Genomic DNA, 17405 nt, shown 5'->3' on the forward strand with positions numbered 1-17405 from the left:
GAGACAGTAGCAAATTTGCTGCAAGTGGAAGATTGAAAAGGTATTTGCGGGCGCCTGGGTGGCTCAGTTAGTTAAGCGACTGCCTTCGGCTCAGGTCATGATCCTGGAGTCCCTGGATCGAGTCCCGCATCGGGCTCCCTGCTCGGTGGGGAGTCCGCTTCTCCCTCTGACCCTCCTCCCTCTCATGCTCTCTGTCTCTCATTCTCTCTGTCTCAAATAAATAAATAAAATCTTTAAAAAAAAAAAAGAAAAGAAAAGGTATTTGTGAATTTTCCCTCTGTTTCTCAGACCCCTGCTACAACTGTGGAGGATGAGACACCATGTGGAGGAGAGCTGGGTCATCGAGGCAAGGATCTCCTAGACCAGCCAGGCCCAGCTGACCACAAACACATGAGTTTTTGTTATGCAGCAGTAGCTAACTGGTACAATGATTTCAAGCACAGATTTTGGAGTCAAACTTACCCGGGGTCACAATCTGGCCTTGCCACTTATTTTAAAGATTTATTTATTTATTTAAGAGAGAGGGTGGGGGATAAGCAGGAGGAACAGAGGGACAGGGAGAAAAAGATCTCAAGCAGACTCTGTGCTAAGCACAGAGCTCAATGCGGGGCTCGATCTCACAAACCTGAGATCACAATCTGAGCCAAAACCAAGAGTCAGATGCTCAAGGGACTGCACCAGCCCGGCACCCCTGGCCTTGCCACTTGTTAGCAGTGTAGTATTGGGCAAGTCACTTACTTCTCTGCCTCAATTTCCTCATCTTTATAGATGAAGATGTGTCTGTACTGGGTGTCATAATATTACATACACTGTAAGGTTGTTTAAAGGATCAAATAAGTTAATAGTTATAAAATGTTTAGAATAGTTCCTGGCACAGAGTGAATAGATATGTCTAAAATAAATAAAGCTTTTAAGTTTGTACAATACTACCAGTAAATAATAATAATAAGTGCACTGGAATTTATGAAATCTCTACTCCATTCCTTCCAGCAGCTAGTCCACTGTGTTCTATATAGAATAAACATTAATAAATGTTTGTTGAATAAGTGTTGGTCTTTATAAAATAATTGCTTCAGTAGTCGTCACATACCATTGCAATGATGCCTTTCAATTCTGAAATGCCCCACAACACTTTTCTTAGAATTGCCATCCAAGTTCATGGCAGACATTACTGAAAATGGCTATCCCAATATTCTACTTGGTAGTACATAAAAAATATATATTAGGAAATAGCTAGAAGTCATTTGGAGCCCAACCTTGTGATATTTTGTCATGTAATTACAGACAGCAGAAGGTCATATGAAAACATTTTTATAAAATGTAAGATGAGAATGATTGTCACAAGTGGCTTTGACTCTGTCCCCCAAAAGCATCGTTAAAACACGAGTTCCAAAACTGCTTCCCGTGATGGCAGAACTTATTTCAATTCAACAAATCACCCCAACTTATCTACCATGGCCTGCTCATGGCTAGTGGTATTGAAGTGCAAGTGATGAGCCCTGGGACGCGTGGCTGGGAATGAAGTGGGGAAGGCAGGAACCTAAAGGGGGAAATGAGCCAGCCTACAGAACTCACCATGGTAGAACACTGCTTTTTGAAAATAATGGCTACTCTGCTTGCATTATTAAGTTACATCCTTCAGGAAATCTCCCTAGAAGCATTATGCCAAAGGGAGGGATTGCATATTTTTTGTTCACCAAGAAATTGCAAAGTGGGGGTGCCTGGTTGGCTCAGTTAGAGGGGCATGTGACTCTTGATCTTGGGTTGTGAGTTCGAGCCCCACATTGGGGGTAGAGATTACTTAAATAAATAAAACTTAAAAAAAAATTGTAAACTGGAGGCATGGGGTCCAAACACAGTGCATGGAAATGTTTTCTTTGGCTCACCCAAGTTCGCCAAAGATTTTAATGAAGGAGATTTTATGTTAATAAAACAAATTTCTTACTTTTTTTTTTTAAGATTTTATTTATTTATTTGACAGGGAGAGACACAGCCAGAGAGGGAACACAAGCAGGGGGAGTGGGAGAGGGGGAAGCAGGCTCCCCGCTGAGCAGGAAGCCCGATGCGGGGCTCAACCTGAGGACCCTGAGATCACGACCTGAGCCGAAAGGCAGACGCTTAACGACTGAGCCACCCAGGCGCCCCATTTCTTACTTTTCTTGAAAAATCAGATCAGCAATGCTGGGCCCGCATTCCCCACGTTGGGCTAGAATGGAGTGGTTTCTACCCCTCTTAGGATGGTTCCCTCTTTACTCATTTAGGCTTTACCTGTCTCACTCCTGCAGGCATTTGGGTTTGTGGGACACTTAAGAAGAAATATCATATATGTTTGGCCACAAAATTCATAAAGGAGATGCATGTACATTGCACAGGATGGACTGAAGTAAAGGGAATGTGGGAAAGGGTCCTGGGACATCAGCAGGACCTGGTCCTCTGGGTAAAATAAGGTAAGAGAAAGCTTCCCAGCCTTCCCAGCCTTCCCAGCCTCCCAGCCTGCAGTCACCAAACTCAGCTGCCTGGGACACGGGAGGAGGGTACTCCTGTTCCATGGGCATCCGACCTTCCCCATCTATATCCAGGCAGGTTTCTGGAACCATGTGGGAGATAAATCACATATTTTCCCAATGTGATAGCGGGCTAAAATTAGCCCTCTGGAGAAAGGGTAAAAGAAAATTCTGAGGGAGGAAAAAAGAGGTGATAGCAGGCCAGCTTTCACGAAGGCAATAGTATGTGGTTTTTTTGGCAACCAAACTTAGTATCTTGGAGGTATCAGGCTGGAAGTGTGTTCAAAATGAATCCAGCAAGCCTATTTTCTCCTTGTATCAGGTTTGCAGACATTCCATGTAGTTGTACGCCCTTGGGAAGCCAAGTTCAATCATCAACTTGAGTCAGGTTGAAGGAAAAATAAATCTCTGCTTATAAGGTTATGCAAGACAAAGCCCTACATCCCAGAAACTGACATAATGTATCAATTCAGAGAGATTTTTTTTAAATTTATTTTAAGGCCGATAAATGTTGAATAAACATGCAGGCAAACACGTTACAGTTATAACTGATGATGAAGAGACCACCAAGGTTTGGCGCTGGATTTTGAGATAAGCTTCCTGCCTCCAGGAAGGTGGATTGCACTGCAGAACTCCAGGGGGCGCCATTCACACCGTACAGTCTTTTAAAGATTGCATTTTTTATGTAATCTCTGTACCCAGCGTGGGGCTTGAACCCACAACCCCGAGGTCAAGAGTCGCACACCCCACCGACTGGGCCAGCCAGGCGCCCCTCAGACTGTACATGAATAGGCTGTTAATGGAAAGGATGGAGATGAACAAACTGACCAGACCTAACGCAACAGGGCAAAGCGGGGCCATGGCCAGAGTTGGAGTGGGAGCTCCTGGAAAGGGGCGGCTGCCACTCAGCTTCAGCCTGTTATTGCCCAGGCTTCGAGAAAAGGGGACAACGAATTTTGTGTGTGCGTATGTGTGAAAGCTCCTAATTTTAAATCACTGAGGCCAAACAAAGCACATCTTCAGGCCACATTTGGCCCGGAAGCTGCCGATCTGTACGCTCTGCTCGGAGGAGCAGGGTTTGTCTACAATTCGGGGACTGTGTCAGGGTGAGCGCCCCAGCAATGGTGGCGCGAGAGGGGCATGCTGGAAAATGCAGTGGGCCAAGTAAGCGGCAGCCCGCCACGCCCCACCTCCTCGCCCAGGGGCCCGGCGAAGGTGGAGGACAAAGGGTGGGTGAGGAGGACTGCATGCTGGACTAAGGAATCTGGGGGCTCCTCCACAGTGTTTTTGTTTTTGCTTGATACTTGTCAGGTGTCTCTTATGATATTCCGGAAACAAATTTTATTTATTAATTTAGTAAGAATCTATGATGGCAAATATATCAGACTGATGTTTAAAATACTATGCTAACCAAGGGCAGTAGGTACAAATTCTAATCGACTGTTCCCTCATGGAGAGTGCTTATAGAAGCAGCTGTAGATCAGCGAGTGCTCGATGTTGTTAGACACACCAACCTCATTGCAGCCTACGTGGGCTGCCTGCTAAGGTGTTATTACAGGTCTTTACTAGGGGCGCCTGGGTGGCTTAGTTGGTTAAGCATCTGCCTTTGGCTCAGGTCATGATCCCAGGGTCCCTGCTCAGCGGGGAGTCTGCTTCTCCCTCTCCCCCTCTGTGCTCTCTTTTTCTCTCTCTCTCAAATAAATGGATAAATAAATCTTTTAAAAAAGGTCTTTACTAAAGACTTTATTAAAAGTCATATAACTTGCTAGAGGCCACCCAGTTAACAGCAGGATTGGTGTTCGAATATGTGTTAGAATCTAAAGTCTGAATTTCACTGCTGCCCTACTCCACTCTGAATTCTATGCTAATAGCAACTTTTAAGGAACCACAAAGGTAACTTAATTTGCAGCTGAAATTTAGAGATGTATAAATGTGAACATAATTCTCAAAAAGTTTACTCTGTTACACTAAAAAGGCATTCATGTATAAAAAGCTAAATGAGTTAAATAGAACAGCTAAACACAAGAACTGAGAAACAAAAAATGCCTATGGTAGTAATACAATACTAGAATGAAAGGTTTTGACATCATCACTGAGAGGTTGAATAATTCCCCTTTATAGATATGTGAACTGAAATGCAAAAACCAAATTCCTTGTCCTGATCAAAAGAATCAGTGGGGATCAACCCCTGTGGCTTTATTTCTGCCTAGCCTTTCCCCAAATATTCTTTTTTATGAGTTTAAATAAAATAAGCATGAAATACTTTCATGTTTTACTGGAAATTGCGATAGAAACAAAAGAACAAGAAATTTCAGTTTTCTCAATTTAATGGAGAGCTTCCTGGGATCCAATTAAATAAATTTCAAGGAAAGAAGTTTCAGAAGATAGTATGTTAGTTGCACTAGATTTTGCTTAGTTGGGTGGAAAAAATTGTGCAGAATGAACTACAGCAGTAGGTGCCTGCCCCCTAGTGGCCAAATGGAAGCATTACAATATTTTTCCTTCAAAACATGGGATAATGGACTTGTTAAAACCAAGATTTTATTTAAAAAAATTTTATATCCTTCCTCTTTTTAAAATGAACAGAAGTGACTGTAAATTATAACACAAGTGGATTAGTAAGAGGATTACTGGGAAGGCTGTTTTCTTTTACAAGTTTTGCAGAAGGAGGTGATGCCATTTGGTACACCGGTTGAAAAGATTTCCATCCAGCGCATTGAAAATTTGGATCTGACAATCAAGCAATAGAAAACTAGGATTTGGGGAATTTATTTGAAAAGGTAATATAGTAAGTAAATATTTATTGTACTATTGGAGGTGTTGGGTCATGCTGTCCTGCCTGAATCACATAAAAAGTATAATCCCTTCCATGTAGTGGTTAGGATGACAGCATCTTGATTCAGATACCAGATGAGTAAGGGGCAGGGTCATCAGCTTTTACTGAATATCAAGGGCAAGTCTTATAATGTCATCATGTAGAAATCCAGTCCATTCAGGACAGATGTGGGCTTTTCCCTCAAGATAGAACTTCCTCAACCATACATACAATTGGTACCTTGAATTCATATTACCTGGATGAAATTAAATAATGTATCTACTGCACATGTCTAAGGAATTAAAAACATTTCTAAAAACCTCCCGATGTATGTATTCTGAAGCATTTCAGGATGAAGTATACTAATATTTGCAACCTACTTTGAAATGCATTAAAAATAAGATAGAATAATGAATAGATAGAGGGATGGATGAATATAGATATGATAAAGCAAATGCATCAAAATTAAAATTGTGGAATCCAGGTGATTGATATATAGATGTTCATTATACAATTCTTTCAACATTTGGCTACGTTTGAAAATTTTTATAATAAATGATGGCAAAACTATATTGTGAAGAATCTACCAGAGTGAGTTAGAAGCAGAAGACAGCTTTAAGGAGCTGAATAAATTCATCCGTTGACTTCAGTTTTTGTCATATCTGTGATCACATAAAAAGTCATCAGCATTCACATGGTATCTTTGTTGTAACATTTGTAACAGCTGTTCACATGTATATGCATGAATTTTTATTAATGTTAGTCTCTTCCTCCAGATTGTAAGGCCTACGAGAGCATCTGATTTTTTTCATCATTATATATAATTAATATATGTTATTAATAATATGTGTTATATATTATTATATATTATATATAATTAATAATATGTTACATATATTACATATAATATATATAGTATATAATGCTCAGCATGGTGACTGACAAAGTTGTGTTCAAAAATTTTTTAATTGAATGAATGAATAAATGAAGAAATCTGCATTTTGTTTTCAGCTCACATATAATCACTACATACACTGTCAATGACAAGGTCCTGAAGCTAAAGAACCACCTTATGCTACCATAAGAAAACAATTTTTTTTTGAATGAATGAATCAGTGAGTGAATGAAGATGCTGCTCTTGTCTGCAGAGAATCTGCATGTAATTCAGAATTATGGCAGTTTATTTAGAAATAGATTAAAGGGAGACACAATTTTATATATGTTACATATATTATCGTTCCTGCCCATTTTAATTTATTAGAAATATTTAATACAGTCGCCAAAGAAATCAGAAGAAATGAACTCTTTATAGTTGGGCAGAAATCATGAATTTTTCCTTTTAAAATGAATGTAGACCATACAAGGAATTTTTGTGATGTCCTTTTACAAAATAAAAATTGCGTGGACACTTCACTACTCAAGCCACCTGCATTGTTCTGGGCCAGGAAATCAGAGACGCCAACAGTTGGTTTTAAAAGCCACATACCGTTTCACAGAATGGATGCAATACCATGTATTCTGGATGGACAGCTAACCTTCTTTCTACTTTTTGCACCTACAGAGGACAATGCTTGTACAAACATCCTTGTATATCTATCTTCAAGTACTGGGTTTTTGTTTTTGTTTTTTTTTCCCTGTAAGAATAGGAAAAGGCAGGGATGTTGTATAATGGGAAGGGAGATTTTACAAAACAAGCAAAAGGGAAAACCACTCACCATATAATGCTACAAATGAAAATGTTATCTATAAAGTGACCACATATGAGAAAAAAATGAATATGCATATTTGAATAAAGATGAAAAGGAATATCAATAAACAAAGCATTTACTTGAAAAAAAAAAAGATTGTAGACCAACCACCCTTAACATTCATCTTGTGGGAATGTATCTTTTGAATTAAGCCAAATCACTTGGCAGAGACTACGGTCAATCACTCACAAAACAGATTCTGGACAATTCCCTGAGAAGAGTTTCTCTTGGAACCCTACTGGGGTCCTGTGATAAAGCTGACATTTTAGAGTGGATGGAATAATGGCTTTTTAATTCCACATGGGGAGCGTCCCAAGTGAGACACACATGTAGGACTCCACAGCATTGGTTCTCAACGTGTGGTCCCTTCACCAGCAGCATCAACATCACTAACAAACTCATCAGAAATGCAAATTCACCCCAGACCTACTCAGTCAGAAACTCTCAGGGCGAGGCCAGCAATCTGTGCTTTAAGAAGTGATCCAGGTGATTCTGATAGATGCTTAAGTCTGAGGGCCTTGCTACTCAGAATCTGTTCCTATAGGTCAGTAGCTGCAGCATTGCTTGGAAGCTCCTTAGAAATGGAGAATTTTGTGCTCTGCTTCAGAACAATGAAATCTGAATCTGCATTGTAACAAGATCCCCAGGTGATCTGTATGCACAGTAAAATTTAAGAAGCCTTACTCTAGAGAGTGAAAAACTGTCATTGAGAGTCACACTTTTACAGTCCCTATGGTAGGGGCCTGGCATGGACTACAATATTCAAATTTCTGGCTGTAGTGCTGTTCTGGGCAGATGAACCCAAAGCTCCTTATTTGAATCCACTGAAATTTGAAAAATTGATATGGAGGAATTTGTAAAAGCAGTGAGACTGAACCAATTCTTGAGTAGTTTCAACTCAAATTCATATATGGTCTTCCGTTGAGAACTCATTTAAAAAGACTCTAGTTCCATTTTTTGCTTACTGATATTAGGCAAGTCAATCTACCATGATAAGCAACTGTTCCCTCTTTTAAAAATGGGGATTATGTGTTGCCTAGTTAGGGCTTAGTTTTTTCCAGGGCACCCAATAAAATGCCTTGTAAACTCCAGAGCTGTATATAGAAATAAAGGGGTAGTGTCATTATTTAAAGGCCATCTCCAAAAAGGCAAATTTTCTCTTCCTACTTTATTGGATGCTTTAAAGTTCAGGGATTGTGAGAAACTATTGTTTCTATAAGTTGGTATTTTGCTAAATTATTATTTGAGGAGCAAGATTTTCATTTAAAGAGAATCCAAAATGACCAGGAAACCTCATCTTTGATTTTAGCGCCAAGTTCTTGAACCATGGATGAGGCATCAAGCTTCTGTCTTAGAAATAGATTAAATGACACCCAATGTTTCTCTGAAGTTAAACACAGTAACCTTATGAGTTGTACCACCTTGAATTTTTGCGGTTGTTATCCTCCCGGTGAAATCCACACTAGATCCTATAAACCCTTTTTCTTTTCAAATAATCAAATCCCATCAAAGATGCCAACAGTGCCATACGCTGAATAAGGAAATAAATTATTTTTGATACATTCCAGCTCACTTATAAGAACACATGAGTCTGACACCTTAAAAAGTAGGCCTCTTGGAATTAATGAAAATATGGTATTACTAAACAGCTTTCCCTTTCAATGTCAAAGTGATATGAAGATCATTAACACACCTTTGCTGTGTAATACACACACATGATACAGGGAACTCTTCAGAACAGAAATTTTGGCCTTGAGGGTTGAGTAAGGTTTGGGGTATCAAGTTCTCTGTCTTATATCATAACTTTCCCCAAGGGTGGAAACGAACACTTAGTGAATGAATGTGGCCTTAGAAGTTTTTGAGTTGGGGGCGCCTGGGTGGCTCAGTCGTTAAGCGTCTGCCTTCTGCTCAGGTCATGATCCCAGGGTCCTGGGATCGAGCCCCACATCAGGCTCCCTGCTCCGCGGGAAGCCTGCTTCTCCCTCTCCCACTCCCCCTGCTTGTGTTCCTGCTCTCGCTATATCTCTCTCTGTCAAATAAATAAATAAAATCTTTAAAAAAAAAAAAAAAAGAAGTTTTTGAGTTGGGGGAACTGAATTTTGGCCAGAAGCCAGGGTACAAACTAATTAAATGGAACCCACATATATAAACCTCACTATTGAAGAACAATGTAAAATCCTGTGATATAAAGGGGGGGAATCCTGACATTTGATTCGACAAAAAATTCAATTCAAAGGTTGCTACTACCATTTCAAGTAAAGGTCTTAATATTCTGTGCTTAATTATCCAGGCAACAAGCTATAGAGGACAGAAAGAGGAAGGAAGCGTAGTCCTTGTTAACGGTTACCAGAAAATTGCAGTTTTGTTATTGAGGTAGTACAATGGGGTGGAGTGTATACCCTTGCTACTCAAAGTATGCTCCGTGGAATGGCATCACCCCTTCACCTGGGGCTTGTGAGAGATGCTGAGCCTCTCCCCACCCCAGACATGCTGACTCAGGATGCCCTGGTCTGCACATCAGACTTATAGAAATGCTGTTGTAGAACATGAGTCCTGGAGCTAGATGGCTTGAATTTCAACGCCGACTCTGCTCCTTACTGGTTGTGTGACACTGGCTGAGAAATCGAATCTCCCGGTACTCAGTTTCCTCATCTGCTAAATGGGAATAATCATAGTAACCAAGACATACGGATATTTTAAGATGTAAGTGTGTTAATACATGAAAGGGCTCAGAAAAGTGCCAGATATGTAGTATACGCTCAGTAAAATGCTTCTGCATTCCCCAACATGCTGAAGCAAGTCATGTTCAAATACTGCATGTGGACATTAAAGATGTCACATAATATTTTGTATTCAATACATTGGATATTTACTTTTTTCTCTTTACAGGTGTATTTTAAAAATAGAAAATCAGGAGTGTTACTGGTGTCTCATTAGGCATTTCTATAACCACATGAAAACATTAGGATTGTGAAACCATTTTTAAAAATTAATATTTTTTAAAAGAAAAATATATATGCATCTACTTGCTAGAAGGACATACATCAAAAATGTTAACAGTATCTCCAAGATTACTGAGGGCCTTTTTTTTTTGGTGGTTTATTATGTTTAAAAATTTTTTATATACCTTTTTTTAAATAAAGAAATAGCTATAACTATTATAAAGCCTTTGTTATAATTCAGATTAGGTAACTTTCTACAATTTTACTAACCCAGTGTCCTGAATGACAACTTCAAAAGACATAAAATAAACCCAGCAACTAAAATCTCTATTATTCTTTAACTTACGTAAATATGTTGGATTTATATATAGATATCTATCTATCTTTTCACATGATCTGAATCAAACATCTAGTGTTCAAAGCATGGGGAAATTTTCAACTTGCCTAGTTATTTGGTTTGCAAATTACTCTACGAAGATAATTTATTAAAGTATTAAAAATCTGAGGATATTTTGCAGTCCAATGAAGTCTTTAATTTTCAAATAGAAATGACCTTTATAACTACCAAGTTAAAAGGATTATACTAAAAAAGTCTTCGCTGCTAAAATAGTGTCTCCAGTGCCTGCCATGTCCTAGATAGAATTTTCTTTTGAGAAAACCACGGCTACTTATTTTCAGTGGCCTCATTCAAACAAACTTACATCATTACAAGACAAGATAAAGGGCACACTGGTGTTCAAAGGTGTGGAATGACTTTTCCTTCCTAGAGTTACATGGTAAGGGCAAATGATTTTTTTTCTTGAGTTTTAAAAATGAGGTCATTTAGGGTTTTGACATTTCAAAGTAAAAAAAAAAATCATATTTTCAGGAGCCTGGGTGGCTCAGTTGGTTAAGCAGCTATCTTCAGCTCAGGTCATGATCCCAGGGTTCTGGGATTGAGCCCCACATAGGGCTCCTTGCTCAGCAGGGAGTCTGCTTCTCCCCTGCCTGCCATTCCCCCTGCTTGTGCTTGCTCTCTCCCTCTCTGTCAAATAAATAAATAAAATCTTTAAAAAAATCATATTTTCTCTGTTGGACCATTTGGAATCTATGGGATTCAATGCCTCTAAAATGATTTCTAAAACTGAAAATGTCTAAATATCCTTTAAATTTAACGAATATTATGCATTTACTGAAAATCCTTTCTGATCACCACTGCTAGAGGAGAAACAAAAATAAAGTTGACCTAAAATGCTTCTTCTGTATTTTTATATCCATTAGCGTTGCATTCTCTCTAAATAGATTTTTGATATGTGATGTTTGGTGCAAAGATAAGGCTTTGAACGGACGGTAGTGTGACAGGATCCCTGACATCTTGAAGGCCCTAGGTCTCCCGTTCCTTAGAGTGACATTTTTTTGTAATCACGAGAAAAATGGTCTCTCTGGTGTACCATGAGTAAAATACCCCATTAGGAGAATTTTTATCTCAATTGCTGTACTATATAAGCAGAAATTGGCGGTGTCTTGAAATGTTCTCTCCAATTGAGGGTTCACTCCTTGGAGAACCTGGCTAATGAATGTGTAGAAATTGATGATAGAAAATGCATTGTTTCTAAATAGTGACAATACATGCAATTTCACTTGAAAATGCTTTCTTTGAACTTCTATTTCCTAGAAAATAAAACACATCCAGTTGATTAAGGAGATATTATTAAGGATTATTTCTATCTACATGAACTATCTTTACCTTGAATTATATTTTATTACATATGTTAGTGAGCTAAAGCAGGTAGAAAAGAACAGAGTTTCAGAGCTTCTGTTAGATTTCTAAGGAGAGCCTCTAATTACATATTGGTGTCTATATGAGCAAAATGAGAAATTCACTGAATTTTCTCCTCTTAATCTTTTTGAAGGCCATTGGAAAGAAAAAGTGCTATGATCTCTAAAGAACCACCAGAATTAAAGATGTAACTGCTGTCAAACATTTAAATTCTGGTTCCCAAACAAAAAATTCCGAAAGGGCATTTGTTCTTGATTTTCAGTATAAAACAGCAACTGTTCAGCCTTACGTTCCCTATAAGCAGAATTCAACATGGCGGTGGTTGAGTGCGTGATTTACCGAGAACAGGAGGAAACTGCAGGAAGGTGAGGAAAGCAGGGTAAGACCGGGAAAGAAGATTAAGTTGAAATGTGGTCTCAGCCTGGAGTCCAGGCTCAGCCTGATCCCATGGGGGCTCAGGAGTGTGAATTGTAATACAGAAGTTGCCCACCCAGAAGCAAGGGACCTGGGCTCTTATTCTCCTGGATCTTTCAGTCACTCAGCATGGGTCACCCCCTTCCGAGAATAATCTACCAGACATCTCCAGCAAAGTAGCTCCTATCAGCCCAGGCCAGTCTTCTGGAAAAGTCTGCAGCCATGAGCCGTCTGCAGCCCACACCTGCAGCAGTCCTGTGGCCGTGGGTGAAGCAGCACTAAAATGAAGGTCTGAGGGCGCCTAGGTGGCTCAGTTGGTTAAGCATCTGCCTTCGGCTCAGGTCATGATCCCAGGGTCCTGGGATCCAGCCCTGAGTCGGTCTCTCTGCTCAGTGGGGAGTTTGCTTCTCCTTCTGCCCCTCACCCTGCTCGTGCTCTCTCTCACTCTCCTTCTCAAATAAATAAATAAAATCTTTTAAAAAGTTATAAATATAAAGAAGGTCTGGGTAGGACACCAATAGCATCTGCTTGGAGCGTGGGAAGACCCCTCCTTCTGTGAGCCCCACACAAGCAGTGAGTGCTTGGACTAAGCCCTCAAAATTCACGCAGGGGGCCTAGGTGTTTCTCATTTGTTTTTTTCCCCTCTGCAGATGCTAAGCATAGATGTTAGAGGCACAGATGACTTTGGAAGTATATTCATGTCTGCTGTTAGGCATAATTTTCTGGCAATGTAAAAATTTCCTATAACCTTATTTATTGCATACCACAAAAAGCATTATTTATGAAACTTACCAGTCTAACTTTCAATTTCACTCTCTACTGGTCCTATGGGATATGATGCTGGCAGTGTAAATAAGAGCCTGGAAAATGTTACTCTTATGTTGAATGTTTTTCTTTCCTTTCATTTTTTTCTCATGTTCAATTAGCTCAACATATCTTAGATCAAAAATTTCTAAAATTCTATGCAAAAAAAAGAAGGAAATAATCATAGATGTGCTCAAAAATGTATTTACATATGTTCACTGAAGATCTGTTTAAAAGAGTGGAGTATTTCAAATATCCAATATTAGGGGATTGGAAAAATAAACTATGGTATGGCTATATGATAGAAAACCATGAAGTCATTAAAGTGTATGTCATAGAAGAATATTTAATGACATGGAAAATATTTGCAGTAAGTGAAAATAAAAGGTTAAAACACAGATAGAGAATATTATCCCATTTTATGAAAAAGTAATAATTGTGCATAAAAAGACTAGCTTTGTATACACTCATATTTACAGTGTTATGTCTGAGTGGCTTAGGGGTTTGAATTCTAGGTAGTATCTTTGGGATTTTTCTTTTCTTATATTTAGTTTAAAATTTTTCCATGATAAACCTAGATTTCTTTTGGAATAAGAAAAAAGTTATTTAATAAATTATATCAACTTGGGTCACCTGGGTGGCCTAGTTGGTTAAGCATCTGACTCTTGGTTTTGGCTCAGGTCATGATCTTGGGGTCGTGGGATCAGGCCCCGCATTGGGCTCCACACTCAATGGGGAGTCTGCTTCTCCCTCTCCCTCTGCCCCTCCCCCCTGCTTGCATGCTTGCTCTCTCTCTCAAATAAATAAATCTTAAAAAAATAAATTTTATCAACTTTTATGGACTTGCTATTAGTTATAGTTATCCAAACAATTTTCAAAATTTCCCCCCCATTCTGATAGTTCTCCATTTTTTCTCATCTTTCTCCATGAATTTATCTTCAGAATATTCAATGAAGTATGAAAATAGCTTATTTCTTTCACTGTTTTTAATACTGGTGTTACCTCCAATCATTAAACTATATTTCACTTTTTTGAAAACTAAAGGACTGCCAGTCTACATAGAAGCTTTATATTTTTAAATTTTACTTCTAATATTTCCAGTCCCTTCCTTGATTACTCTTTGCATTGTGACATCTTATTTAGAAAAATATACCAATTATTTGGGAATATGTATTATAATATATTAAGTATACAATGTAATAATAGTAGTAAACATTTTATGGCTCATACTACACATTAGGTATTTGCATTAAGGACTTTATGTATTCTAAGAAGTCATAAAGCACTTTGAAAATCCTGCACTTTAAAGAAAAAAGAAAATACTAAATACATGATGATTATCTTCTTTTCTAAGTGCTTTAGTCACCTTTAATTAATATGAAATCAGTTAGAAACTTTCACCTGAGATGGCCAGATGTGGACTGTTCAATGCAGGCACAAAATAAGATGCTGGTGTGTGCACGGAATACCAGAAGAGGATGAAATATGAAAAATTCAGTCAATCATATAGATGTTTTATGAGACAATGCTGAGCTCCATCAAAGAGTTTTTCCAATGTGTTACTTTCTTCTCATGAGGTATGATGTTACGTAGGCAAAGCCAGCCACTGGGTTTCGAAATCATGCTTAATACCACATAAGATTAGAACACTCGCTCACCTCTTTCTTTACTTCTTCTTCATCTTCCAGTGTCAATGCAGCCAATTGTTTAGCTCTTTGCTCCATCAGATTCACATATCTTATTGGATTTGACAAAGCTTCAATCACATCTAAATAAGGAAGAGACATTTTAGATCAAAGGTCCTGGATATATTGATTATCCATCATCCATTCATCCATCCATCCATCCAACCAACTAACCATTCATCCATCCATCCATCCATTCATCCATCCATGCATTCACTCATCATCTATCTACTCACCCACCCATCCACCGAGTCATCATCCATCTTCCACTCTTCCATCTACCATGTAACTATCCACTCATCCATCCAACATTTTGGAAATGGACAAGTCAGGACCCTTTGCTTCAACCTCAGGAAGACAGAACTCAAGGGAATTCAGCTCTGACAGCCAAACTGGATAGGCTCCAACACAAGATACCTCAATATTACCTAGTTTTCAGTTTATTTTGAGGGGCCCATCCATTCCAACAATGGCCCACACACTTGTCCTATTTGGCCCAAATGGTGTTTCATAAATGAAGGAAAATATCTCACATAAAAAGCCTGCTTTCCAGACTGTTGAAACAACCCAAAGACTTGGCAATATGAGTATCATTCACACATGATACTGTCTATCTGGAGTGAGTTATGGCTGCCATCTTTGGATGGGCATGTGCTCCAGGTTTGCCATAGTCTCCACCACTCCCCAATACCTTATAATCAGGCCACTTAACACCATGAGTATTTAAATTTATGATTCCTGGTTGACATTGTCACAAGTTAATTCCTCTAAACTTAGGATTTCACCAATGAAAAGGATCTGGCTTCTAAAACTGGCTGAAGATAAAGCCATTGTACAGACCTAGATACACTGCTGTAGTACCAAGTAGCATGGGTTAGAAAGTGCTGGATCCATAAGAATAATACTACTAGTAGATAAATATGCTTAATATTTTATTGGGACTTAAATGAAATTAAAATCTATTCACAAAGGCTTGAGCAATTTAATCAACATGCGCACATAAATAGAAGTGATTCTGAGGCCAGAATTTCCTGCCTATTTTTGGTCCAATTTTCCTTCCACTAAACCACAAAAATAAGGATGGCCCCAGATAGAAACATCCCCTTGACTTAGGTTGTTTACCTGCATATGTATCTGGGACATAGTCTTTCACCTCTATGTAGACAAAGACAGCTGGGAGCATCAGAGGCTGGTTCCTCTCATTCCTCAGACAGATGTAGTGATAGCCTATAGGGTGACATTAATCCTGTGTATTACATATTTTCTTCACAATATTAGTTACAACACAGGAACATCTATGCGATGGAAGTGTTTATTTTAGGTGACTTTGGATGACAAACAGGTCACTTCTTATTTTCATCACATGGTTTTACGTGAAATTATTTTTCTCATCAGACAGGAAAACAATGTTGATTCTGATTATTTTCCTTTTCAATCACGTTTTTCCCCACAAAAGAGAATCTAAAATTGTATGTCATAGACTGAATTCTTGGTCCAAATTCTTCCCCTGTATTTGATTTCTTGACTTGGGGCTTAGCCACATGCTTTGCTTTAGACAACAGGATGTTAAGGTTGTGGTGCAAACAGAGGATTCAAATGCACTTGCAGAGTCGGGCTTGCCCTTATATGCATTCCAGGGGGCGGCCATAAATGTCCATATTGTGGGTGCCACTGCTCCTTCCTCCCAGAAGCCTGAATGAGCGCACGGGGAACAGACCTAACTCCAGCCCTCAGCCTAAAGCACAGCTGCACAGCTGATCCCAGCCAAACCCTGCCAACCCACAGACTTGTGAGTATAAAGATAGAGCACTTGTTATAAACCACTGAGTTTTCAGACAGCTTCCTAAATCACCCTTGAACAATCACATAAGGCGGTGATGGTTTTCTTAACAGCTTTGATAGTTTCTTACCACACTGTCCATACCTGGCCGAATTGCCTGTACTGGCAAGATCCGGTGACCGATGAATTTACCTCCTTCTTCATAAACTGCTATCCTCAAACAGGCCAGAGAAGGAAGAACCACCTAGAGGGAAATGCAGGACACAAGTGGTTACAAGGAGCAACTCCAGGAAAAAATTAGAAAGGTAATCTTCAAATATGGAAATGACAAACATTTAAATATAAAGTTAGTAGTCTTACCACTATTTGAGCCTTTACACTTACATTTTCTTTTTTCTTTTTCTTTGAGGGAGAGAGAGAGTGGGCAAGCATGAGCAGGGAGGGGAGGGCGAGGAGGCACAGAGGCAGAGGTAGAGAGGAAGGAGGCTCCATACCCAGCATGGAGCTCCATATGGGGCTCATTCCCATGACCCCAAGATTATGACCTGAGCTGAAATCAAGAGTTGGATGCTTAACAGACTGCACCAGCTAGGAGCCCCTACTCTTATATTTTCAAAGCAAATCACTTTTATACTTTCAAAGCAAAAGCAAACATGCAAAAATAGAGGTTGCAGAACAGCTTTCAAAATGAGATTGCTTTATAAATAATTCCCAAATTAGCAACAAGTAATTGCTCATCTTTTTCCCCCACAACGTAAAACATGTGTGGAGAACATGAGGCTAACTGTATCCTTAAAAATTTAATTTTGGTAACAAGAGCAAGCTAACATTTGTGACTATTTTCAAAGTGCCAGACATTTTATAAATGTTTTCAGTGTATTGGGGAATACTTATTAATAATTCTTTGAAATAGACACTACCATTAAATCTGATCAACATATTAAAGATGGTGGG

General features: G+C 39.0%; 1 protein-coding gene across 8 annotated transcripts in view; it reads right to left on the reverse strand.

Annotated features, from left to right (window-relative positions):
• Positions 1-17405, reverse strand: part of PLCB1 (phospholipase C beta 1) — a 683394-nt gene that overhangs the window by 118671 nt on the left and 547318 nt on the right. For all 8 annotated transcript variants that reach the window (XM_064572834.1, XM_045885403.2, XM_064572835.1 and 5 more), the window contains 3 exons: positions 16596-16695; positions 15794-15898; positions 14645-14754 (listed from right to left, as the gene is read on the reverse strand). In XM_064572834.1, coding sequence (XP_064428904.1) covers positions 14645-14754; positions 15794-15898; positions 16596-16695 — 315 coding nt within the window. The remainder of the gene's footprint in view (positions 1-14644; positions 14755-15793; positions 15899-16595; positions 16696-17405) is intronic.

The sequence above is a fragment of the Mirounga angustirostris genome, unplaced genomic scaffold, assembly GCF_029215605.1.
Source record: "Mirounga angustirostris isolate CCGP_5_RB_7025 unplaced genomic scaffold, mMirAng1.0.hap1 SCAF_10, whole genome shotgun sequence".
Lineage (NCBI taxonomy): Eukaryota > Metazoa > Chordata > Mammalia > Carnivora > Phocidae > Mirounga > Mirounga angustirostris.